This window comes from Saimiri boliviensis, chromosome 3 (assembly GCF_048565385.1).
Source record: "Saimiri boliviensis isolate mSaiBol1 chromosome 3, mSaiBol1.pri, whole genome shotgun sequence".
NCBI lineage: Eukaryota > Metazoa > Chordata > Mammalia > Primates > Cebidae > Saimiri > Saimiri boliviensis.
In genome coordinates, this window is record NC_133451.1 from 109,102,445 (window position 1) to 109,130,223 (window position 27,779).

The 27,779-nt window shown below is 38.1% G+C and overlaps 1 protein-coding gene across 1 annotated transcript in view; it reads left to right on the forward strand.

Moving 5' to 3' along the window:
• The window catches only part of NEIL3 (nei like DNA glycosylase 3), a 54,933-nt gene that overhangs the window by 20,852 nt on the left and 6,302 nt on the right, over positions 1–27,779 (forward strand). Inside the window, exons 3-8 of the mRNA XM_010344424.2 lie at positions 3,852–3,986; positions 4,575–4,788; positions 7,865–7,939; positions 9,576–9,742; positions 23,747–23,916; positions 25,368–25,785. Of these exons, the coding sequence (XP_010342726.2) occupies positions 3,852–3,986; positions 4,575–4,788; positions 7,865–7,939; positions 9,576–9,742; positions 23,747–23,916; positions 25,368–25,785 (1,179 nt within the window). The remainder of the gene's footprint in view (positions 1–3,851; positions 3,987–4,574; positions 4,789–7,864; positions 7,940–9,575; positions 9,743–23,746; positions 23,917–25,367; positions 25,786–27,779) is intronic.

The following is a 27,779-nucleotide window of genomic DNA, read 5'->3' on the forward strand; positions in this document are numbered from 1 at the left end:
ATGCCTTTTCTGTCAGTCATTAGTGTTTGGGATTGAGTGAGTCTAGTAAAGTAGTTGACCTAGGTTTGGGTTTTGCTTTGGCTTGACTTCAGCGCACCAACAACTTCAAAACTCCAGCTGCTACTGCTACTTTATGTGTGTGGCCTGGTTTGGCAGTGAATGGTTTCTCTGTGTTGCTGCTCGACTTTCAGCTTTCAGCAGATACTGCATATTAATGTCACAGAGAAAGTCTCTCCATGTTCTTACCTGTCCACCATGTAGGCTGCTGTCACTTGTGACTTAGTGAGAGGCCCATGGTGGGAATAGTGGGGATTTTTGCTTCTTCTTGACTAGCCTGAGCCTTGCGCGAGCCCTGTGTATGTAGACCCCAAGGTTGCAGCTTTCTTAGGGTTACTGTCCCTTGCCCTCTTACGGCAGCCAGGCTCTGCTTTGCATCTGTAGGTATATTTGGGTCAGAGAACTTCCTACCTCTCTCTAGTGGGAGCAGATTTCTCTTTTTTTCATCACGGTATTTTGTGCCAAAGCTGATTTTCAGCTTCAACTCTAGGAACAGATGGCTTTTACTTCTACCTCACACGCAACAGGCCAGGTTACCTTTGTCTGCCACTCCTGTAGCAGGCTGTAATTCAGTATAAGACTTACTGTTTGGGCAGAGGAAGTTTCCTATTCCTCCCTCAAGGACAGCTATGACCTTTGTTTCTACCTCTTCCTTGGCCCCAGCAGCTTAAAGACTTTTTAAGACTTGGGCTTCATATGAGAGAAATGTTCAAGAAGCAAACAGGTGCCATGACACACAAGAGCAGCTCTTTCAGGTCTCTTGCCGTCACACACATCTTTCACATGGGCCCACGAGTGTGTATTCTCCTTGTGTCTGGGGCTCCAGGGATTCTAAACTGTCATACCAGCCCACATTCAGTATCTAAAAGTTGGTCGAAAATTTCCCAGTTTTCTGCTTTCCCATTTTTATGGTAGCCTTCTCTTCCTCTTGTGCTCTGCCATAGATGGAACAGTTTGTATGTTCTGACTTTCGTTTCCTTGGGCGCTTGTCACCTTTTGGAATTTAGCTTATCTGGTTGTGTTGCAATCTCATGTCTCTGATGGGCTTAAGAAAATGTATGGTTTTGTAGATGATGTAATTTTTTTCCCTCCTTCTTAGAGTGGTAGCTATGTTCATTTTCAATCTTCTGTATCCTAAGTAGAAGCTAACCCCCCCCTTTTTTTAGGATGGTTAAAACCATATCTTTTTACATTCTCTTCTTTAAAATTCCCGGCACAGGTTTTACGACTATTCTATTCTACATTTTACAGTCTTTATTATCGTTAGGACACTTCCCACCACTTGAAAATACTTATAGGCAATTGCCTTATTTGTAAAATGTAGTTGTCATTAATGTGAAACTTTTCAGTACTGTTTTATTTATGCTATTTGTGCTTGCTTAAGGATGTTCAGATTATTCTGACAGTGATAGCTGGAAGAATATGGCTGATTCTTAAAATAGGATCTGGGCTTATTTACTGATTTCTTTAGGAAGCTATTTCTAATGAGAGGAATTTTCTTATATTAATTGAATTTTTAGTTTGGGCACAATTTTCATATTAGAACTTGCTTGCAAGTGACAGAAGCCCAACTCAAGCAAGTTCAATAATTATTTATTATCTTTTGTTGACTTTGGTACCAAAAACTGTTTTAAAACTTAGAAAAGCATATGGAGTATCTTACAAAACCTCAAGAGAATACAGGCAGGCTTCAAGGAGAGCTAAAGCAAGCAAAGACTAAAAGCTATTAAGATTCTCTTCATTTCTTCCCTCTGCTCCTCACAGAGATCTTCTCTAGTCTTCCTCTCTGCAGAGAGAGCTTCCGTGGCTTTGCTGGTGCTCATGTTGGGAATCATTTTCACAGACAGCTCTCATATTAGATCTCTTAATGCTAGCAGGATCTCCCTGGGTCCTAGATCTTTAAATTCATCAGAAAAACTGATGAATTCAGCTTGGATACTGACGAATCTAGCTTGGGACAGGTGTCCATTTCTGAATCAACTGACACAAAGGCACAGGATCTGAGGAGATGACAGAGACCTGTTCAGGTTAAGCCTCATGCCCACCCTTGGCCCACGCAACTGTGGTTGGCAGGTAGACTTCTATTATGCGGAATGGTCTCGGGTAACCTTTTGGGTTGGTAGAAGGAGCTCAAGATAGAAATAAGGATCTAATAACATTTTCCTAAACTAATTAATTATGAGGAATCTTAGAAAGCAAATGAAAACCTAAGAATGTCTTTTCTTTATGTAGTATGGGCCTATTCCTGGTTGAAAAAAAAAAAAAAAAAAACCTCAGTATCAATTGTTGTCACAATATCAGTGTTTACTCTGCTGTAAATATTTTCATGACACTGATATGCTTTTTATAGTTTAAGATCAAAGGTACTTAATGATAAACCCATGAGATGTGTCGGTTTATTGGGGCTCAATTATATCTATTTAATAAAATAAAATAAAATAAAATAAAATAAATATTTTCGGCACTGTTTTACTAAAAGTGAATTGATTTATAAGACAGAGGCATACTTATTTGATCTACGGTTCTTGTTGGGGCTATTCCTGCATTTGGATTGGGTCTTAACCTTTGAGATTTTTGATGTGGATGTGGTTTCATTATAGAAAGTTATTTAGAATCCACTTTATGAGCCATGCAGCTGAAAAGATTTTAGATATGATGGCTTCTGGGCATGACAGTTGGACACCTTTCACTGGGGTTGAACCTCTGTAGGCTAAATTATGGAGTACTTACAGGCACACATTTTTCCTATCAAGAACTATAGGGCATGTAAAATGCATTTATGATTGATAGTAGGGCACACAGAGTTTAAAACGCACATTTTTAAAGTTAGACCAGTTAACCTTGTACAATATCATAACATGGTGCTCCACAACTAGAAGCAGAGAGCAGTAACATTTGCTGCCAAAAGAGCCCTATTTATTAACTCAACAAAGCTATAAGGAGAGGAACTTGAAAGGCGGAATACAGTATTTCATCCTGATAATCATTTTTGATTTTCATCATCAGAGATCTTACAGAACTACTTTTTTAAAAAACTGGACATGCTAATCAATCCTATAAAATGTGAAAGGTTATGAATTTTTCATCACTGCATTGTGGCTTTCAAGTTAACTGTAAATATTTATAAATCTCCTCTTCCCACTACATATAGAGGTAAAAGAAAATGAAAAGAATTGAAGACAATAGCATTCTGACTTGCTTTCTTTTTTGTGATACATAAGATTTTGCAAAAAAACAATAATTGTTTCATTGCTTACTGCAAAACAAGGGGAAAAAAGAATGTCTTAAACCATAGATATTATTTTGCAATAGGTAAATATTTCCAATTCACTGTGGTTAGAAATAAGGAATTTGAATATTAGTGGCTTTGTAGAATTTGTGAAAACACAAACTGTAGGCAACTTAAACTTAGCCTTATCTCATCCCAAGCCTTTGAGTCTGAGAAAATGCCAAGAGATGCTAGACTGTTCCGTGAATAAAAGATACTTCATCTGACAAGAAAAGAGGAGCAGGGGTGTATTTTCTTGGGCTTATTGTTGGTACCTTATTATTTCTCTGAGAAGTTATTTTATTTTTGAGTTGAAAAACTGATTGTCACATATTCTATCTTTATAAGGATACAAAGTCATGAAAGAAAAATATATAGTAATATTAGTACTGATTGCTGCACTTTCAAAGTGTCTATCCTGTCTACATTTGTTTGCTTGTAATCCAAAAAAAATGATAGTACAGGAAAAAAGCTTGATAAATGATACACTTTCTGCCACTCAAAAATGGGTTTGATTTTGTTTCAGGATTCATTTTGGAATGAAAGGCTCCGTCATGATTAATCCACTTGAGTATAAATATAAAAATGGAACTTCTCCTGTTTTGGAAATGCAACTCACCAAAGATTTGATTTGTTTCTTTGACTCATCAGTAGAACTCAGGTATAAAAATAAAAGTACTTAAGCTGCAATACTGCAGAGCTTGGTGTGGGATGGCACGTGTGTGACTAAAGAAACAAATAGTTTATAATTGATGAAACCTCATTTTAAAGAAGCCTTCAGATAATATAATTTGTAAGGTCTTTGTTGTTTGCATATACAACTCTTATATCCTGATGAACATAAAGTGCTTATAGCAAAGCTCTTTTTTTTTTTTTTTTTTTTTGAGATGGAATTTATTTTGCCCTTGTTGCCCAGGCTGAAGTGCAATGGCGCAATCTCGGCTCACCACAACCTGCACCTCCCGGGTTCAAGAGATTCTCTTGCTTCAGCCTCCCAAGTAGCTGGGATTACAGGCATGTGCCACCACACCTGGCTAATTTTGTATTTTTAGTAGAGATGGGGTTTCTCCATGTTGGTCAGACTGGTCTATAACTCCCGACCTCAGGTAATCCACCCAACTTGGCCTCCCATAGTGCTAGGATTACAGGCTTTGAGCCACCATGTCTGGTCAGCAAAGCTCATTTTAAATGAGACTTTGTGAAATTGTAACCAGACTTATTGTCATGTATTTTATATTCCTTTCTATAGAAACTCAATGGAAAGCCAACAGAGAATAAGAATGATGAAAGAATTAGATGTATGTTCACCTACATTTAGTTTCTTGAGAGCAGAAAGCGAAGTTAAGAAACAGAAAGGCCAGATGCTGGGTGACGTGCTGATGGATCAGAGCGTGTTGCCTGGAGTAGGGAACATCATCAAAAATGAAGCGCTCTTTGACAGTGGTCTCCACCCAGCTGTTAAAGTAGGTTTAAAATTTTTTTTTTTTTAATTATCTGTCTGTTTTTAGTCCTGCAAAGGAACCAGTGTGGAAGCCCTAACTCTGCATTGCAGTGACAGTCTCCCCAGACTTCAGGTCTCCTGCTTCCCATCTCTGTCCAGGTCAACTTCTCCGCATAGCCAGCTCTGACATTGCACTTACAGCTACTGTGTGCACACGCTCCCACTCCACATTTCTTAACTTCTCTCTTCCTTAACTTGCCCTGCCTTCTCTTCTCTCCATACCATCTATTCCTTTCAAACATGCCATATTTACCTATTATACTTATTGTTTAAAATCTGTGTCCTGCTAGAACACAGTCTCTAAAGAAAACAAGATTTTGTTCATCAAAGTATCCCAACATCTAGGACACACGGCCTGTGGTGTATGGTTGGCATTAGATGTTAATATTTGCGGGTTATGTGAATGAACTAACTCACAAATTTTTTTCCGTCTCTGGCATATTAAGTACATGTTTGGCACACACTCATGTATTCCTGATTACAGCCGTGGGTGACATTAGAAGCCGCTGTTGTAGTGGAAAGAGCAGTGGAAGCCGGGAAAAAGTGATCAGTGAGGAAATGGAAACAAAATGTACAGCCCTGATTCGAATAGGCTGGAGTGAAGGGAAAATATTGGCCTGCTAGAGGGGGCTACCAGAACAAGACATGAGTCGTTATTTTGTTTTTTTCCTGTTCTACAACTAGAGAGACTTGAACTTATTTACATGTTGGGGAAAAAAAAGTGTTTGAAGGGGAGATGTTAAACTTGTAGAAAAGAGAATGGTGATGAATATGGCAATGCTCTAAGAGGATAAGAGAGGTGTGCACCCAAACCCAGGTAGAATACATATATTTTAGTTTGTAGGGAAGACCTCTACATTAGGGCTTTTATCAAGACCTGTTGCTACTAACTAAATTAATGTTTAGCTCCAATAGCTGAATTATTTTTTACATAATTCACTCTATTAACTAAATTATCTTTTATATGAACTCAGGGTATTTTTTTACTTTGTGTAGACACTTACTAGACAGTTTAGTAATACCCAAATTAGTATGAATTAAGCTTTAAAAGAAGCCAGTTAATGATATATCTAGATTAGATTCTGCTTTTTGATACTTGGAATAAGTAAGTTCAGTATGGAAATAATGAAACAGAACTTTAACAAGAATGAGCTTTTTAAAAATCACTTAAACCTCTATGAAAGATGTTTTTGAAAAAGAAAAGGACCCAGGGTTTTGTTGTTATCTGTGATGCACTGAGAATTTACTTTTTATCTCTGCATCCAGCCAACTATTTACCTAGGAAAAGATCATTTACCCATCAGTTCTGGGGGTTTAAAAGTTAATGGCATTTCTGAATTTTAACTATTAGCTTCTTGAAAGCACATGCACAATTATTGAAAAAGTACAGTGTAACCTTTCAAGGTGTAACTTAATATAGTATGTAATATATGGTAACCAATAATGTTTTGGATGAACGCAAGTTTTAAAGTTTAAACAACTGAGGAATGTTTATAATACTTTCAAGATGACTATGTTGATTAGATTTTCACTTTTATAGTCACTGATAAATTATTTTCTTTGTACATGTATCTGTATGTAGATATGTAGCCTTCCCTTGGTATACACAGGGCATCAGTTCCAGTACTTCAGGCTCTACCAAATCCATGCATACTCAAGTCCTGCTTTTGGCCCTAGGGAAACTGCTCTACAAAAAGTCAGCCCTACATATATGCAGGCTTCATATCTCACAAATATTGTATTTTTTTAATCCATGTTTGATTGAGAAAAAGCTGCATATAAGTGGACCTGCTCAGTTCAAACCTGTGTTGTTGAAGGGTCAGCTGTATATGTACATGTTCACACACAGGCAACAAGCATTAGGCATCAGACCATTTCTTTTGGGATAACCATTAACAGCACATGTGCCAAGTAGTAATTCTTCAAAGATAACATTGAGATTTATGCTAGGCTGTGTCAGGAAAAAATTCTTCGGTATGGTCTGTGTCTGAGGTCTTCCATGTGTTAATAAGTACTTTGATATTAATGTATATATATAAATGCATATCTTTTTAAAGCTTGGTAGTGACCTGGGTGGTCTACTCCTGTACCTAGTTTCCCTTCTCTTCTGTTTTTAGGTTGTTCTTGGTAATTTTTTTTTCAAGTCCAGCAAGACTTTTTAAGGTGTCTGATAGATAATGCTGAGACTTTGAAGATGTCTAATACAGAATATTCAATAAATGTTTGAATTTACAATTAAAATTTATAAATAAGGTATTTTTATCAGTAATATCAGTTCAAAATAAAACTACTGTTAATGGTACTACATAGATATGTGAGAAATAGAGCTCTAGAAGATATGCATATACAATTGACTATTGAACAACACAGGAATTGGGGTGCTAACCCCCCCATTGAAAATCTGTATATAATTGACTCCTCTAAAACGTAACTACTAATAGCCTACTATTGATCTCACTGATAACATAGTTCACGCATATTTTGTATGTTTTCTGTTGTATACTGTATTATTACAATAAGGTAAGCTTGAGAAAGGAAATGGATATTAAGAATCCTGTAAGAGCCAGGTAACCGCACCTGCAGTCCTAGCTGCTCGGGAGGCTGAGGCAGAAGAATGGCTGAGCCCAGGAATTTGAAGCTGCAGTGAGCCATGACGGTGCCACTGCACTCCGTCCTGGGCAAGAGAGTGAGACCCTGTCTCTAAAAAAACAAAAGAATATCATAAGGATTATATTTACTATTCATTAAGTGGAAGTGGGTCATCATAAAGATCTTCTTTCTCCTCATCATTGCATTGAATAAATAGAGGAGGAAGAGGAGGGTTTGGTCTTGCTGTCTCAGGGGTGGCAGAGGAGGAAAAAAATTTGTGTATAAGTGGACCCTCCCAGTCGAAACCCATGTTTTTCAAAGGTCAGCTGTATTCAAAATCTAATTACATTCTCTTTCACAGAATTGGCAAGGCATACTGTTTCTTATAGAAATGAGTAAGTAATGAAACTAGACTCTGTTTTTTTTTTTTTTTTTTTTTCCATTTTAAGGTTTGTCAACTAACAGATGGACAAATCCATCACCTTGTCAAAATGATACGTGATTTCAGCATTCTCTTTTACAGGGTAAGAGCAAAATTTTTCAACTATGTAAAACGTCAGTGGTTTCCTTTTGGATTGCACCAAAAATGTGAAAGCTGTATATAGCCATCTAGTGGAAGGTGCATGGAGGTGCAGTAAAGAAAGGGACATGTGGGTGTAATTAACATCTTGAAATTATAGATTATAGGTCAGTTCAAACTCATCTATCTATAATAATATTCAGTTATCTTTATACCAAGTTGGGAGCAGCCATGTTAGCATTTTACAGACTCTTTTTCTATTTTTTGGGTACATCAAATAGAGAGAGTCTAGAGAGGCCAACATACAGTAACACTTTCAGATAAATAGTCCTTAGTTCAGTCAGGCTATGCCACTTACTATAGACCTTAATTCAATCAGGCTTTGCCATTTACTTTCTATGTGGTTTAGATTATTTGGATAACTTTATTTAAGTTTAGATTCTACATCTGTATAATGGGATAATAATGTTTCTCTGTCTACCACAGTTGTGAGAATGAAGTACTTGCTGACTTGTAAATGTGGAAAGTTATATACAATATGCATATATAGAATTGGATAAACACATTTCATCTTTTAAACAAAATATTGCAGATATGCCTTTTTTTTCTTTTTTTTCACAGTCCATTTTCTATATTCAAACTTTTCGTTTTTACTATGTTCAGAAAGGCAGGAATTGTAGCATTCTTTATTAATTGGCCTAAAATGTTAATGAACATCTTGTTCTACAGATGTGTCTTGAGTAACTATGGCTATTTTTAAATTGCATTTGCTTACTTCTTCCTCCAGTAAAAGATGACCATAGAAAACTGTCCATTTCCACCCAGATTAAATTGGGTCTTTCAATACGTTCCTTAAATTAGTGCAAATTGTTTGTGTAATTTTCAGCTCATACGTGGTGAGCCATGTTTCCCGGCTTTTACATTTTCACACTGCTGATGGAAACTCAAGATATTTTCTTTGTAGGAGGCTTAAATATTTGTGAGTGGATTAAAACTGACAGAATATATCAAAATATCTTTTGAAGTAGATTTTATACCAAAATGGAATATATTCTCTGCTAGGCTGGTATTTGAATGCTTATTTTCTTTTTATTGTTTTTTAGTGAATCTCTAAGGTTAAAAAAGAAAAAAAAAAATCCCTTTTCAGGTCAACAGAGAAAATGCTCTTATTAAATTTTGCCCCCTAGAAATAAGATTTTTGGTTGTTGAAACTGAGTGAGCAGTTTCAGCCTTCTAAAAATAATCATATTTAAAGCTAATCTAGTCTTTTTCTTTTAACTACATAATTATGGTTAATTAAAAAATCCTTAAAAGCATAAAAGACATTTTTAAATATAGAATTTTTACATCTCATTTAGATAAGAGGATAAAGCCATGCAAAGAGCAATTTTGAATACTAATGACATAAAATAATGACTTATTTCACACAAATCTTATTTGACACATATTACCAAATCTTGTCAATACCTTTTTCCCTGATGAAAGGAAAGATTATATCGTCATATGTACAAATGTGTAAATTTTTAACAGATGATTTTTAGAGATGACTTTCACCAATGTGTCTTTGATTTCTTGGCAGCACTGTTTTGTAGCTAACAGAATTTTTTTTTTTTTTTTTTTTTTTTTTTTTTTTTTTTAAGTGCCGTAAAGCAGGACTTGCCGTCTCTAAACACTGTAAGGTTTACAAACGTCCAAATTGTGGTCAGTGTCACTGCAGAATAACCGTGTGCCGCTTTGGGGACAATAACAGAATGACATATTTCTGTCCTCACTGTCAAAAAGAAAATCCTCAACATGTTGACATATGGTAAGGTATCTAATTTAAAGGACTACCATTTGCCCCAACCATCTAACTAAAAGGCTAATAATCAGAGAATATAACTGAATAACTGTCAGGCTATTCAGAAGAGAGCGTAACTCAAAAGCATTTTAGTCCTAGGAAGGAAATAGAAAATAACGGCATCGAAGAACCGGAAGGAGCTAAAGGTGATTTATGAACCAATTCTGAATTTATGTAGAAAATCTCTGGCTCAGGGAATAATATCTAGCCTTTACCTTTAACCTAGTTTGGAAAGTGAGTACCAGGCGATGTCAATAATTGGAAAAACTGCAACTACCTTCATAAGTCTCTGCTTCACTTAGAAATAATATACAAATAATATTATAAAACAGGAGCAAGATCTTTTTACAGATTGTATGTCTTGTTGGTGAAATAATAGACCACTTATTAAACTCACGTCTGGAGGTTCTGCCGGTTGCTGCGTTTGTCTCTTCCAATGATGCATTCCAGAACTGGAGAAAAACCACAGGACAGGTTTGAGGAGTTACTGTGAGAGGTACTTGGGCTAAAATTCCATTGATCTCCTGGCCTGACTGGTGGTGGATCATAGTGACATTTTTGTCTCCTAGAATTAGTATCAGTTTAGAGCCACTGTCCAATAATTCTTAAAATGTCCGATTATTTTCTTTTCCCCAATGTACCATTACCTTGGTAACAGGCCATAGGACCTTTTGGGGAAATGTAAGAGAAAGATTAAACAGTATAAAGCAGCTGCATAGCAGTATATATGATTATAAATCAGTAGTACCTGTGTGACATGAAGCACATAAAATGCTGTAAGTGTTCAGGGATGTTAGAGGTTTACATGTACAGCAAGGTCGGGAAGATCTCAAAGAAAGCGTCATTTGAATCAAGCTCCCTATTCTACTCTTTCCCTCCTTCTTCCTACTGTACTTGACTAGACTTAAAAGTATCGTTTGAAATCCACTTTAAAAAAATAGAATTTTTATTAAATCATAAAGCAGACAGTATTTAATTGGAAGAAAGAAGCATGGCCACAAATCTTGAATCATTAATAAACATGGCGTGGTGGAGGGATGATGAGCAAACTGGCCAGCCCCAACATAGGCTCCACGTTGTTGAATAGTAAAAGCTAGTTTTACAAGGAGGGTGGGATCAAATTTGGGATCATGAGTAGTTTTGGGAATGCTTAAGGTCTTTCCTAAATTAGCACATTAAGGATTTTTAGCTGATTGTAGCATAGCTAACTACAGAAAGTATGGGAAACGGAGATTGAAAACACGTGTAAAGAAGCTGGTGCAGCCTAACGGGCAAGCGATGGCTACCAGGCTGGGGTCAAGACATTGGACATGGTACCCTTGTAAAACTAGGTCAGCAAGGACTGGCAGATTTGACAGGTAGGATAATACAAAAGCTTTCAGGACCAAATAGTGTAAATTTTCACATTATGGGTCTGGGAAAATTGGGATACAGTGGTGAAGATGCAGTGTGTGCTAGAGAGGTGAAACAGCAGCGGAATAGCCAGGAAGACATGTCCTTAGGGGCTATGATGTGGAATGAGAGAGGCTGTCAGCACGGTGGGATTGACTGAAGCATTCCGACTTCTCCGTTCACTAGAATGAATAAAATGAGCCACGGTCTGAGCTTCAGCAAATGCCAATAACTACAGGGTGGGCGGCAAAGAAAAAGCGAAGGAAACAAAATCATAGGATTGGACATAGGAAGAGACTTGGGGCGCCACTTGGCTGTGGGAAACCCGGGAGGTGGAGGGGGGGGATCTTGTCTGTGGAGCTCAGGGCCAGGGGAGGGAGCTGGCATGCAAAGGAGGTCCCAGCTTATGTCTTCATAAATATATCTAAAGCTGCGTGCTTTTTCTTCTTTGTGTCTCTGTGTTTCATTTTCTGCGTCACTCTTGTTCTCCAATACTTTCCTCTAAACTACTCCATATCTTCCTTTCAGCTGCTTCACCCCATGTTACTATCACAGACATCTGAAATACCTTTAGATAATGTATATATAATACATGCTTATATTTTTTAAATTTTTAATGAACATTCATAATATTTTTTTAAGAACAAGAACTTTTTTGTTTTTTTCTTGCTCTGTAGCCCAGGCTGGAGTGCAGTGGTGTGATCTCAGCTCACTGTAGCCGCTGCCCCCCGGGGCCTGGTTCAAGCAATTCTGCTCCCTCAGATTCCCAAGTAGCTAGAATTAGAAGCACGAGCCACCATGCCCAGCTAATTTTTGTGTTTCTTAATAGAGATGGGGTTTCACCATGTTGGCCAGTCTGGTATAGCACTCCTGACCTCGTGATCCACCCACCTTGGCCTCCCAAAGTGCTGGGATTACAGAGGTGGGCCACTACGCCTGGCCTGAACAAGAACTTTCATAATTTTTTATGAACAAGAACTTTTTTATAATAAGGATGTACATTTATGACCAATACGACATTGAACATAGTAGCTGGCAGATAGAAGACCTTCGATATATATTTGCCTACTAAATGAATGATTAGTGTTCTATATCTGTTTTCTATGTTCTATGAACTGATATCTTTTCAGATAAAAAAAATTATCAAATATGTTATTTATTACATAAATGGTTGTGAATTTCTTTTTTGTTTTGAAACTAGATTTCCAAGACCTCAGAGTTCCCCAAAAGAGGTTTGGGGTTACCTATGAGTTAGCAAAGGCTGTGCTGTGCTGAAAATGTTCTGGACCTTGTAATCCTTCTTCCCTCCTGACCTGATTCTGTTTTCATTATTGGCAGTCAGCTTCAGACTTTGTTTGGAAAACCAACTATACACTGTGAAATAAATGTTTACATATTTTAAAAAGTTTGAAAACCAGTACGATTTGCCCTCTTAGATTTTTCTGTGATTAAGTACAGCCCATTTATTTTCTGGATGAGTACTTGAACATTTATGTTGACTAAATTTTCTCATTTTAGTGTAAAGTCATTTCAAGTTAAGTTGGAGGAGTCTAAAAAGCTCAGTACCAGTTATCTAAATCCTCCTGTTTTTTCCATCGCTGAAAGCTTACTGAACTTCTCAAGTCCTCTCCCAATTTTCCAGTTTTCATTGATCATATCACACTTTAAATATAGATACTGTTTATTGTTGGTTCTTTTTTTTTTTTTTTTTTTTTTGAGTCTGAGTCTTGCTCTTGTCACCCAGGCTGGAGTGCAGTGGCGTGATCTCGGTTCATTGCAGCCTGTCTCTGCCTCCTGGGTTCAAGTGATTCTCCTGCCCCAGCCTCCCAAGTAGCTGGGATTATAGGTGCCTGCCACCATACCCGGCTAATTTGTGTATTTTTGGTAGAGATGGGGTTTCCCCCTGTTGGCCAGGCTGGTCCCAAACTCCTGAGCTCAGGTGATCTACCCGCCTCAGCCTCCCAAAATACTGGGATTACAGGTGTGAGCCACTGCCCCCGGCCTATTGTTGGTTCTTAGTTATTTGCTCACTAATATAATTTATATATGTGAATATTGTTTCCTCCAGTGAAAACTGAGGAGTTTACCTTTCATTAGGACCTTTTAAAAAACTTTTTAAAAATTGTTATTTACTTATTAGGGTCTACTATATGCCAGGTACTAGGAATACAGAGACAAAATAGAACACAGCTTCTCAAAATGCTGAAGGGCGAATCAGAAAGTAAATGGGAAATAGGTAAAGCACCGAGATGGAAGTGCTAGAAAGTATGGAGAAAGAAACACTTAAGTCCACCTCGGAAGGGCAAGGAAGTCTTTCTGAAAGAGGCAGTCTTTGAATTTAGTACAGAAAGAAATAGGAATTCATCAAAGACAAGAGGTAGGAAAAGGATTTTCTGAAAGACGAAACAGCACATGGGAAAGTATACAGGGAAAACATTTGGAAAACTGAACACAGGGAGGATATTTTGTTCCTTCAGGAGCACGTATTCAGGTCTCTAAAAACCATCTAGTTTGGAAATGTGGCGATAGTTGGTTGCATGTCAATGAGAATTTAGTGTTGTCTGCAAACCAATTCTTTAGCCACGTGTAATCTGGCAGAAATTTTTGAGGGCCTGGAGCAATTAGAGGGCACTTGAGAGACATAAGAAAACCTGTGATGGGTTGGTTTGGTAGGATAAATTTGTTCTGGGGAAGCTGTGTAGTTCCATGTTTAAAACATAATCTGAGGCCGGGTGCAGTGGCTCACGCCTGTAATCCTAGCACTTTTGGGAGGCCAAGGTGGGTGGACCATTTGAGGTCGGGAGTTAGAGACCAGTCTGGCCAACATAGAAAAACTCTATCTCTACTTTAAAATTTTTTTTTAAAAATTAGCTGTGCGTGGTCACGCATGCTTGTAATCCCAACTACTTGGGAGGCTGAGGCAGGAGAATTGCTTGAACCTCAGAGGTGGATGTTACAGTGAGCCAAGATCACACCATTGCACTCCAGCCTGGGAGGAAGGAAGGGAGGGAGGGACGGAGGTCTGGACTACAGTGAAACCCAACTCCCAACTCAACTTCTCATAAACAAAAATGGCAATGTATGGGTCATGTAGCCAAAATGAATATTGGAATAATTCACAGAATTAGTAGAAAAGCTGTAGGGACCAGAGCCTCAGAGGCTGGAATCCGTAAAGCTGACCTTACCATGGCTCTCCACAGATAGAACAAATAGAAAGAGAAAAGGTGGGTCTAAGCTGCTTCCTATTTAAGCCTCTTACCTCAAGCTTCATAATAAGAAATTATTTCTGGTTTCAGCAAAATAACTCTATTTTCGAGGGCTTCCAGGAAGTTTTGGTGCTCCAAGAATAAGGATTCATGGTAGACTGAATGAAATAGAAATCATATATCGACTAAAATCAAAGGTAGACGGCAGCTTTTTATTCAAACCTTTAAATGCCACTTTATTTCACATAACTTCCTTTTCAGTTTTATTAACATTTATATTGGTATTTTTAAAAACTAATCTGTTTTGTTTGGACAAAGAAAAATCAATTGCTTCCCATGCCAGTAACTTGTTTCCATTGAGAAATGCAGAGATATCTTAGAGCAGGGGTCCCCATCCCCCAGGTCATGGAGCAGTACTGGTACCAGTACACTACTGCCTGAGCTCCGCCTTGTGTCAGATCAGCAGAGGCATTAGCTGTGTTGTTGCCTTAACTTTGATGATCCAAAGAAAAGGACCCCATGAAAGAGAGGTAGAAGAAACAGTACTATAGGAACAAAGATGGGAAGTGATGGAGAGAATTAAATTCAACTGAGTTGGTTGGCACAGGGTGACTCATGCCTATAATTCCAGTGCTCTGGATAGCTGAGGCAAGAGGATCGCTTGAGGCCAGGAGTTCAAAACTAGCCTGGGCAACATAGCAAGACACCATCTCTAAAAATTAAAAATTAGCCAAGCATGGCAGTGCATGCCTGTTGTCCCAGCTACTTGGGAGGTGGAGGCAGGAGGATCACCTGAGCCCAGGAGTTCGAGATCACAGTGACCTATAATCACTCCACTATACTCTTATCTTTTAAAAAATTGAAAAAAAAATGTTTTTGCATCCTTTCTTATTCCCCCACTTTAAAAAATTATACTTTAAGTTCTGGGGTACCTGGGCAGAATGTACATATTTGTTACATAGGTATATATGTGCCTTGGTGGTTTGATGCACCCATTACCCTGTCATCTATATGAGGTATTTCTCCTAATGCTACCCCTCCCCAATCCCCCCACCCCCCAACAGGCCCCAGTATGTGATGTTCCCCTTCCTGTGTCCACGTGTTCTCATTGTTCAACATTACTTATGAGTGGCAACATGTGGTGTTTGGTTTTATGTTCTTATGTCAGTTTCCTGAGAATGATGGTTTCCAGCTTCATCCGTGTCTTTGCAAAGAGACATCCTTTTTTATGTTTGCATAGTATTCTATGATATATATTTGCCACATTTTCTTTATCCAGTCTATCACTGATGGGCATTTGGATTGGTTCCAAGTCTTTGCTATTATGAACAGTGCTGCAATAAGCATATGTGTGCATGTGTCTTTATAGTAGAATGATTTATAATCTTTTGGGTATATACCCAGTAATGGGATTGCTGGATCAAATGGTATTTCTGTTTCTAGGTCCTCGAGGAATCGCCACACTGTCTTCCACAATGGTTGAACTAATTTACAGTCCCATCAACAGTGTAAAAGCATTCCTATTTCTCCACATCCTCTCCAGCATCTGTTGTCTCCTGCTTTTTTAATGATCACCATTCCAACTGGCAAGAGGTGGTATCTCCATGTGGTTTTGATTTGCGTTTCTCTAATGACTAGTGATGATGAGCTTTTCTTCACGTTTGTTGGCTGCATAAATGTCTTCTTTTGAGAAGTGTCTGTTCATATCCTTTGCCCACTTTTTAGTGGGGTTGTTTTTTTCTTATACATTGTTCTTTGTTCATTCTGGATATTAGCCCTTTGTCTAATGGTAGATTGCAAAATTCTTTTCTCATTCTGTTGGTTGCTGGTTCACTCTAATGATAGTTTCTTTTGCTGTGCAGAAGCTCTTAAGTTTAATTAGATCCCATTTGCCTATTTTGGCTTTTGTTGCCAATGCTTTTGGTGTTTTAGTCACGAAGTCCTTACCCATGCCTATGTCCTGAATGGTAGTGCCTAGGTTTTCTTCTAGGGTTTTTATGGTGGTAGGTCTTATGTTTAAGTCTTTAATCCATCTGGAGTTAATTTTTGTGTCAGGTGTAAGGAAGGGATCCAGTTTCAGCTTACTGCATATGGCTGGCCAGTTTTCCCAACACCATTTATTAAATAGGGAATCCTTTCCCCATTGCTTGTTGATGTCAGGTTTGTCAAAGATCAGATGGTTGTAGATGTTTGGTGTTATTTCTGAGGCCTTTGTTCTGTTCCACTGGTCTGTATCTCTGTTTAGGTACCAGTAGCATGCTGTTTTGATTGCTGTAGCCTTGTAGTGTAGTTTGAAGTCAGGTAGTGTGATACCTCCAGCTTTGGTTTTTTTTTTTTTTTTTTTTTTTTTTTTTTTTTTTGCTTAGGATTGTATTGGCTATGCGGACTCTCTTTTGGTTCCATATGAAGCTTAAGGTGGATTTTTCCAATTCTGTGAAGAAAGTCAATGGTAGCTTGATGGGGATAGTGTTGCATCTATAAATTACTTTGGGCAGTATAGCCATTTTCACAATATTGATTCTTCCTAACCATGAGCATGGAATGTTTTTCCATTTATTTGTGTCCTCTCTTATTTCCTTGAGCAGTGGTTTATAGTTCTCCTTGAAGAGGTCCTTTATATCCTTTGTTAGTTGTATTCCTAGGTAGTTTATTCTCTTTGTAGCAATTGTAAATGGGAGTTCACTCATGATTTGACTCTGTCTGTTACTGCTGTATAGGAATGCTTGTGATTTTTGCACATTGATTTTGTATCCTGAGACTTTGCTGAAGTTTTTTTCTCATCTTAAGGAGATTTTGAGCTGAGACGATGGGGTCTTCTTAATATACAATTATGTCATCTGCAAACAGAGACGATTTGACTTCCTCTCTTCCTATATGTATATGCTTTATTTCTTTTTCTTGCCTGATTGCCCTGGCCAGAACTTCCAATACTATGTTGAATAGGAGTGATGAGAAAGGGCATTCTTGTCTTGTGCCAGTTTTCAAAGAGAGTGCTTCCAGTTTTTGCCCATTCAGTATGATATTGGTTGTGAGTTTGTCATAAATAGCTCTTACTATTTTGAGATACGTTCCATCAAAACCTAGTTTATTGAGAATGTTTAGCATAAAGGGCTGTTGGATTTTTCTCTGCATCTATTGAGATAATCATATTTTTGTCTTTGGTTCTGTTTATGTGTTGGATTATGTTTATAGATTCATGTATGTTGAACCAGCCTTGTGTCCCAGGGATGGAGTTGACTTGATCGTGATGGACAAGCTTTTTGATGTGCTGTTTCAGTTTGCCAGTATTTAATTGAAGATTTTTGCATCAATATTCATCATGGATATTGGTGTGAAAATTTCTTTTTTAGTTGAGTCTCTGCCAGGTTTTGGTATCAGGATGATATTGATCTTATAAAATGAATTAGGGAGGATTCCTTCTTTTTGCATTGTTTGGAATGGTTTCAGAAAGAATGGTACCAGCTCCTCTTTGTACCTCTGGTAGAATTCGACTGTGAACTTGTCTGGTCCTGGACTTTTTTTGGGTGGTAGGCTATTAATTGATGCCTCCATTTCAGACCTTGTTTTTGGTCTATTCAAGGATTCAACTTCTTCTTGGTTTAGTCTTGGGACGGTGTAAATGTCCAGGAATTTATTAATTTCTTCTATATTTACTGGCTTATTTATGTAGAGGTGTTTGTAGTATTCCCTTATGGTAGTTCATATTTCTGTGGCATCAGTGGCGATATTCCCTTTATCATTTTTATTACGTCTACAGTATTTGATTCTTCTCTCTTTTCTTCTTTATTAGTCTGGCTAGTGGTCTATTTTGTTGACCTTTAGAAAAAAAAAACAGCTCTTGGATTCATTGATTTTTTTTTTTTTTTTTTAAGGTTTTGTGTCTCTCCTTCAGTTCTGCTCTAATCTTAGTTATTTCTTGTCTTCTGCTAGCTAGCTTTTGAATTTGTTGATCTTGCTCCTCTAATTCTTTTAATCGTGACATTAGGGTGTTGATTTTAGATCTTTCCTCGTTTCTCTTGTGGGCATTCAGTGCTATAAATTTACCTCCAGACACTGCTTTAAATGTGTCCCAGAGATTCTGGTGCATTGCCCTTTGTTCTCATTAGTTTCTGAGAACATCTTTATTTCTGTCTTTGTTTCGTTATTTATCCAGTAGTCATTGAGGAGCAGGTTATTCAGTTTCCATGAAGTTGTGCAGTTTTGAGTACATTTCTTAATCCTGAGTTCTAATTTGATTGTACTGTGGTCTGAGACTGTTTGTTACGATTTCTGTTCTTTTGCCTTTGATGAGGAGTGTTTTACTTCCAATTATGTGGTCAGATTTTGAGTAAGTGTGATGTGGTGCTAGGAAGAGTGTATATTCTGTGGATTTGGGGTGGAGAGTTCTGTAGATGTCTGTTAGGTCCAGATCTAAGTTCAAATCCTGGATATCCTTGTTAATTTTCTGTCTCATCGATCTGTCTAATACTGACAGTGGAGTGTTAAAGTCTCCCACTATTATTATGTGGGAGTCTACGTCTCTTTGTAGTTCATTAAGAACTTGCTTTATGTATCTGGGTGCTCCTATATTGGGTGTATATATACTTAGGATAGTTAGCTCTTCTTCTTTTTTTTTTTTTTATTGAGACGGAGTTTCGCTCTTGTTACCCAGGCTGGAGTGCAATGGCGCGATCTCGGCTCACCTCAATCTCCGCCTCCTGGGTTCAGGCAATTCTCCTGTCTCGGCCTCCTGAGTAGCTGGGATTACAGGTATGCGCCACCATGCCCAGCTAATTTTTTGTATTTTTAGTAGAGACGGGGTTTCACCATGTTAACCAGGATGGTCTCGATCTCTTGACCTCGTGATCCACCCGCCTCGGCCTCCCAAAGTGCTGGGATTACAGGTGTGAGCCACCGTGCCTGGCTAGTTAGCTCTTCTTGTTGCATTGATTCCTTTGTCGTTATGTGCCCTTCTTTGTCTCTTTTGATCTTTGTTGGTTTAAAGTCTGCTTTATCAGAGACTACGATTGTAACCCCTGCTTTTTTTTTTTTTTTGGCCCTCCACTTGCTAGGTAAATCTTTCTTCATCCCTTTCTTGAGACAGAGTGAGATTCTGTCTCAAGAGAAAGAAAAAGGTATCTATACCTAGGTGTATAAGACATGAGGCAATGATAAGAGGTGATTAGTGTTCTCAAGAACATCAGCCACAGTAGGGGATAGTGATGGAGAGGGCTCCTTTTTGCTAGGGTGGGCGGATTAGTCCCTGAGGAGGAGATTTGAAAAGATCTGCTGACTTGTAACAATTGGGGGTTGGGGTAAAATTTTCAAAGAAGGTAGCCCAGAAAAGCATGAAGCCTCTGAGTTGTTCAAGGAAGAGAAAGAAGGCATGTGTGACTGACCAAGCAGAGGGAGTGAGAGACAGAGGGAGCCTCCCTGCTTGGGAGGAACCAAGAAAGGAGCATACAGACTTGACTTGTCCGAGAAAAGACGTTTCCACTTTCTTCTGAGTAGTATGGGAGCCTTTGGAGGATTTTGAATGGGTGTGAAATAACTGACTTATGTTTGAAAAGATCAATCACCCTGGTGACTGTTGTCAATAGTTTGAGCTGCGGCCATTGGGAGATTTTGAGCAGGAGGGCAGCATGAACTGACTTGGGTTTTCTGAGGATTATTTAGGCTGCTGTGTGGGAAAGTGACGGCCTTGGAACCAGAGTGAGGTGGCAGCATCGGGGACTCTCAGAAGTAGTGCAGGTGGCAAATGCTGGTGACAGGGAAGAGAGTGGAAGTGGTGGGGAAAAAAACGTCGCATTTAGGATAATTTTGGAAGTTGAGGTAGGATTAAGGACTGAAATTTTTATAATTTAGGGGGCCTTATTTATGAAAAACAATTTAAAAATAGGACTACAACGTTAGGTTCTAATGTGAATATTTAGAATAAGAAATCACAACAAATTATATTTCTTAAACACCACAAACATCAGAAAAAATGAAATATTATTAGTTCACTGCCTGACACAGCTGTGTAATTGTGTTCCCTCATGTTTTTGGCTGCAAACTCCTTGATTGCCTTTTCATATGGCCACCAACAATATCATTGCATCTTTTATTATGGCTAGATGAGAAAGCCTTTAGCTTCACAGTTGTCAATAGTGACACATCTCCAACTTCCCCTATGTGTTATTTCAGCATTACTTCTCATCTATAAGGAAACCCTGAGAGCAGTGTCTCTCAGACTTTGGTGTGTACCAGCATTTTCTGAAGGGCATATGAAAACACAGATTGCCAGGCCCCACCCCCAGAGCTGGGGATTCAGTGGGCCGGGGGAGGGGCCTGAAAATCTGCATGTCTTAACACATTCCCACGTGATGTCCATGCTGCTGTCCTGAGAACTTGACTTTGAGAACCCCAGCCCTTTGATCTTCCTCAGGTGCCTCAGGTTTCTCCATTCTACCAGGTTAGAGTGGGTGGTGTAGGGGTAGAGTGTCCTGGCAGCCTGGATCATGGTGGCCTGTGAACACGGAATGATGCAGCATGTCTTGTTCAGGTCCTTCTCCTCAAGCTTCAGGGCAGAGTCCACCTGCTCCTTGAGGTCACCAAGGCAACATTGTCCCTGGGCAGATGTGAGGTGATATTGGCAGCACCCAGGCCCAAGGACTACCTCTCTGAGCCCCCAGCATGTGGTTGAGTTATGGCCCCCGTTCTCCATGCTGCCCATCCCAGTCCAAAGAGGACACACCAAGCCATGGAAAGTTGAACTTCCTTTGCTTCATGTAAATCTGCATCTGCAGCAGACCCTACAGGATTTGCTGATGGACTTGAAGGCGGGAATATGAGGAAAAAAAGTATTAAGGATGACTTCTAGGTCTGGGCCTGATCAATTGAGTGATGCTGATGCCATTTACTGACATGAGATGGATTAGTAGAACTGCTGATTGGTGGATCATGAATTTTATCTGTATTCATTTTCTGTGGCTGCCGTCATAAATGATCATGACCTTGGTAGCTTAAAGTAACAGAAATGGATTCATTCAAATATTGGATGCCAAAAACTCAACATCAGTTTCATTGGACTAAAATAAAGGTGTAGGTAGGACCGTGCTCCCTCTGGAGGCACTAGGGGGGAATCCTGTTCCTTTCCTCTTCTCACTTCTGGTGCTGCCAGCATTCTTTCATGTGCGGCTACATCACTGCATGCAACCTCTGCCTCTGTGGTCTCTTTGCCTTCTCTTTGGTGTGTATCAAATCTCCCTCTGCTTCTCTCTCTCTCTCTTTTTTTTTTTTTTTTTTGAGATGGAATTTTGCTCTTGTGTGGCCCAGGCTGGAGTGCAATGGCGAGATCTCGGCTCACCACAACCTCTGCCTCCCCGGTTCAAGCGATACTCAGCCTCCTGAGTAGCTGGGATTACAGGCATGCACCACCACACCCAGCTAATTTTGTATTTTTAGTAGAGATGGGGTTTCTCCATGTTGGTCAGGATGGTCTTGAACTCCCAACCGCAGGTGATCTGCCCACCTCAGCCTCCCAAAGTGCTGGGATTACAGGCATGAGCCACCTTGCCCAGCTACCTCTCTTATAAAAACACTTACAATTGGGTTAAGGGACCATGGGCTAATCCAAAATAATCTCTCTATGCCAAGATCTGTAATTACACCTGCAAAACTCTCCATCTTTATCAAGTAACATTTATAGATTCCTGGAATTGTGACCTGTTGTCTTTGGGAGGCCGTTATTCACTCTACTATAACACATTAAGTTTGAGATTCTTGTTACATATCCATGTGGAGACTGGCAAGAATTTATTAATGAGTGATGAAGAAATGGAGCAGTAAGGAAAGAATGTTTCCAAAGCCTCCATATGTAACAATAAAATTCTCCTTATGATTAAGGAAACTTATAGGACAGAAGAAAATGGAAATAGGGAAAAGTTGGAGCACATTGAAAATCTAAAGGTCATTTAAATTGCCTTTAATTATAGATAAATGCATCATGCTGCCTTTCAAAGTATGTTAGTAGGGGACAGAGATTAGGTCAAATAAACAAATTCTGTAGAAGATCTGATGTTCCATAGGGATAATAAATACTGAGTGGCATTAAAAGTCAAGGTAAGTAAAGATAAAAGAATCCTAATGATATGTATCTTACTTTCAGATTTTCTTATGCTATTTATTATTTTACCAGACACGCCTGAATTTTAAAACTAGCATAATTACATGTAAAGAACAAAATGTTACAGGAGAGAAGGTTACCTTTGAAAGTCAAAGAACTCATGTTCTGAAATGTAAGATACATAGCCTTTACCTGGAAGAGCTTTTGTCAGTATTGATGTTTAGGATCATGAAGGGAATCTGTGATGCTGCCGTGGTTGCATAACCATGTGACATGCTCTAGTTGCAGACCTATAGCTAGCTGCGCTTTGGAGAGTAGCATTACGTCACAGCCGTATAAAGGCATTTTGTGTAAAAATACATGGTCAATAAAGAACTTCAGATGGAGAATCAAGATTTACATTTGTGGCCAAAAATCGGGGTTGGTTTTATTGTTTGCTTGCTAATCTATTAATCGGCTATCCACCATGAAACAGTTTTACATGAAGGGAAATAAGACAAAGAGATATCTTTTATTATCATTATGGATTAATGAATGTATATAGTGCTCAGCAGATACTGTAGAGAAATTATAGAGTTTCCTGAGTTTTTTTTTTTTCTATGCACATGAGTATAAAACTTTCACGTCTTTCAAATCCTCTAATTTCTGCATAGGTGTATTTTCCTGTAATTTAATTGAATAAAGGTATTTTAGTTTTGTTTTGGTAATATAGCAATTATTTGAGAAATACTTCCTAATGTGATACCAAATATTTTTAGTTGGTTTAAAAAAGTACTCAATTATTTGACTCTAAATAACTTTTATTTGATAGTTCTCACTTTAACAACAGTTAGTAGGGTCCAGGTGAAAACATTTTACTCTGGCCAGGTACGGTGGCTCACACCTTAATCCCAGCACTTTAGGAGGGTGAGGCAGGAAGATTACTTGAGGCCAGGAGTTCAAGACCAGCCTAGGCAACATAGCATACCATCTCTACTAAAAATTAGCCAAGCATGCTGATGTGTACCTGTAGTCCAGGCTACTCAGGAGATTCAGGTGGGAAGATTGCATGAATCCAGGAGTTCAAGGCTGGAGTGAATTATGTTGGTGCTACTGCACTCCAGCCTGGATGACATAGCAAGACCCCATCTCTACAAAGAAAAAAAAATTAAGATATAGTTCTAACTTCTAAGCAATAATAAAGAAATAGCACTGGGGTATTAATGGTTCTGTCATCATTTCTAAAATACCCAAACAAGAATAAGGCAATAACAAGGTTAATGATTAATTTTAAAAATTATCTTACAGCAAGCTTCCGACTAGAAATAGTGTAATCAGTTGGACACCTAGCAGGGTGGATCATGTTATGGACTCTGTGGCTCGGAAGTCTGAAGAGCAGTGGACATGTGTGGTCTGTACTTTAATAAATAAGCCCTCTTCTAAGGCATGTGATGCTTGCTTGACCTCAAGGCCTATTGGTAAGACTGAATTTTGATTTCGAGTTTGTTACATTTCTATGAGGGTAAATTATACAAAGTGAGGAATGTATCTTGCTTCATCTTGATATTCCCTAACTAAATAAAATATTTTCTTTCTCATAGGTTTAAAGGAATTGCCAGTTTTGCATGTAAACCATGCTAATATTCTGTTGAGTATTTTTTTTTAACAGGGAGGGAAAACATGCTTGTGCTAAAACAGTATGTGCCTTTGTATCTCAAAAAAACGGAGATGATCACATCTGTTCTCTACTGTTTCTAATGAATTATTCAATAAAGCTTTGTTTTATGCAGATTTCAGCAACTTTCGAGTTTGTTATTCAGTCCAAGTGTTTCATAAATTGAAAGGGAGGATTTCTGTAAGAATATCTTTGCAGGTGGAATAGAAAAATGCTGATTTTTTTCTCTTCTTTATCCCTTCTACCCCTTGTTATTAAAATCTTTATCCAGACAATTGTACTGATTTCACTGAAATCCTTCAGAATAACTCTTTATAGCTCACGATTTCATGCATTTAGAGTATGTAAAACCTCAGAGGAAACCTGTGATTAAGAGCCATTTCATTGCTGCGGCTTCTATTGTGTTCTCAAAGTGTTATTTCTTTCTTCAATTAGAGATGAGAAAGTTCATTGTTGACTTACGGACCCCCACACTGTGTTAACTGTCATATTGTGTTTTGTTCCCTGGGCCAGAAAGACAGACATCACCCCTTGCACAGCTTTGCTGCATTTCCTGTTTCTATCCCTTCTTCTTTAGTATCCTTCAGCAGAGACAGAACTCATGGAAAACCACGATCTTAGGTTGCCACACCAATTTCAACATTCTGAAATGCATTTATATGTCTCATTAACTATTATATTGTTAATGTTTCTGAGTCAGAAAGACATCTCAATGATGATATAAAATGTATTATTGGACAGATTTCAAAATCCTCCGATACTTTGTTGAAACACTGAATTTAATAGATTTTAGTCTCTGTAATTCATCTTTACTTATTTTAAATAAGCCTTTCACCTTGTCTTTCCATTCACAGAAACAGTCCTGTTAGGCTAGAAACAGGTCTGTAACTGCTGACCTAAAGCTTTATGGGACATCACCTCTTAATTATCACTTTTTAATACTTTGCCTAATATTAGCAAAACTGATAGCTGAATGACCTTTAAATGCTTAAGCATCATAAAAAGAAAATACAAATCTTTGTTAATCCCATCTCTGGGTTTCTATAAGTTGAAATTTTGCCTTTTACATAATATTTCATTTCCTAGCCAGAAGACGATTAATTCTGACTTCCTCAAACTATCTTTGTATGATTAGTTCTATATATTTCACCGTAATAAAGTGACATAAATATTTTGATCAAATAAAAAGATGTTTCACATAGTCAGTAGTTATATTTATAGGACTATTGCAGAATTACTTATCTCTTCTTCCAGATTCAGTCAAGAATGAAGAAAATTCTGCTGCCTTCAGCAACCTAGTGAAGTACCCGTGTAATACTTTTGGAAAACCTCATGCAGAAGTAAAGATCAACAGGAAAACTACATTTGGAGCTACAACTCTTGTCTTGACTGATTTTAGCAATAAATGCAGTTCTTTGGAAAGAAAAACCAAACAAAACCAGACACTAGATGAGGAGTTTCAAATATCTCCTCCTAATAATGTTTGTTTGAGTGATACCCAGCACCCCTCCAAGAAGAGAACAAACGCTATAACTCAACTATCCAGCAAAGCAAACGTATCACCTACAATCAGTTCAGAATCTAAGTTATTCAGTCCAACACATAAAAAACTAAAAATAGCCCACTACTCATCACCAGATCTTAAAAGCTGCAACCCTGGATATTCTAACAGGTATGATGTTTTTAACTTTGGTCTTTAAGATAGTTACCTTTTTTTTTTTTTTTTGAGATGAAGTTGTTGACTGCAAATCATTTCTCTTTCACATTCTTTGGGAAAATTCAAGGATATTAACAAGTCTTAAATAACAAAAGTATATTGGTCACTTTTTTTGTCTCATGGCAGTTATTGGTATAACAAAATAGAGCCAAACTTTAATATTTTAAGGAATCTTTGTAGATATTTCTCTATTTTTAAGACATAAGGAAAGTTATTACATTCACATCTTTCACACTTCATACCAGTTGATATAACAAGGTGGATCAAGTACTTGAATAAAGTCATAGCCTTTTATATCCTAGGAATAAAGAAACTTACCAGATTCAGATCATCACTCTGAAGAGTAAGTAAATTACCTATCAGTGTCTCTTTGCTTTATACCAGATATAAAGATAATGAAACGTATCGACTATTTGAATAAAGTCATATCTCTTCCTGCCTTAAATAAAGAAATTGACTTTAGATCTTTCACATCTTAGAGTAAACCTTATCTAGCCTATCAGTTTATCTAAATTTACTTTCTCTATTTAACAGATTTACCTTGCAAGTTTAACAAATGCTGTTATTTAGAATTAGCAAACATCTGAGCAACTAAAATTAGTTAGGAGCCACACAGTTTTCATGAGAAAAACAAAACAAAGTACTAGCAGATCTCTTGTTCATAATTTGAGACATCTTCTGAGTAGCCCAGCTTAAATAAAAAAAACAAATTATGACCATCTTTCCTTCCAAAACTCAGCAAAAGGCCTTCACAAGGCATTTCAGTCACATAAACTCCAATTTTGTCTAAGTAATCCAAGATATTCATAGGAAAACCTGAAGATTCCTGAGTTAGTCTACTAGATTTACAGATTTATTTTAACCAGAACACAGGAAACTTAGTATTTCCTTTTTTTCTTTTTCTTTTCTTTCTTTTATGAGATGGAGTCTTGCTCTGTCTTCCACGCCGGAGTGCAGTGGTGTGATCTTGGCTCACTACAACCTCCACCTCCCGGGTTCAAGCAATTCTCCTGCCTCAGCCTCCCAAGTGGCTGGGATTACAGGCGCACGCCACCATGCCTGGCTAGTTTTTGTATTTTTCGTAGATGGCGAGGTTTCACCATGTTGGCCAGGCTGGTCTCGAACTGCTGACCACAGCTGATTTGCTCGCCTCTGCCTCCCAAAGTGCTGGGTTAACAGGCGTGAGCCACCGCACCCTGCCAGCATTTCCATTTTTATCGTAAGTTACAGGCAACATGACAGGATACCAAAATCTGCAAGATGCTCAAGTCCCCAATATGAAACGGCATAGTCCTTGCGTGTAATCTATGCACACCTTTTCATATACTTTAAATCATCTCTACATTACTTCTTATAATGTTGAATTTAATGTAAAGGCTGTGTAAATAATTGTTGTACTGTTTTGAGTTTTCTTTGTATTGTTTTTTTATTGTAAATTTTTTTATTGTTTCATTATTATTTTTTGTTTCCAAATATTTTCAATCCACGGTTGGTTGAATTCACGGATTGGGAACCTATGGATATGGAGGGGTGTGCTTTGATTGGGACCTAGAGTAATCTCAGGTGAAATTCTGAGATTCACCGTTTTTTCCTCTTATTAACTGCCTTTGCTGGTAGGTAGATGCCTCCTCTCAGCAGTGGGATGAGGGACCATTTGGTGTAAACTGCTAGATAACTGTAGGAATCCTTAAAGCTTATTTCATAACAAATTCTGAGACAGTCTTTACTCAGTAGATGCATTTACTCCAAGTTTCCAATTCCAACTCTAAATTTACCATCAGTTAATCCTGATGACTTATCCTTGACTGTTTTTTTAATGTTTTGTTCATAATCATTTACGATAAGTTTTTTTCACATACTCACATTTGAATGAAGCTATGGGGGCTGAACTTTTAACTGACTGGATAAATCCACCACCTTTCACTTTAACCCTAGTTAATGCCTCATGA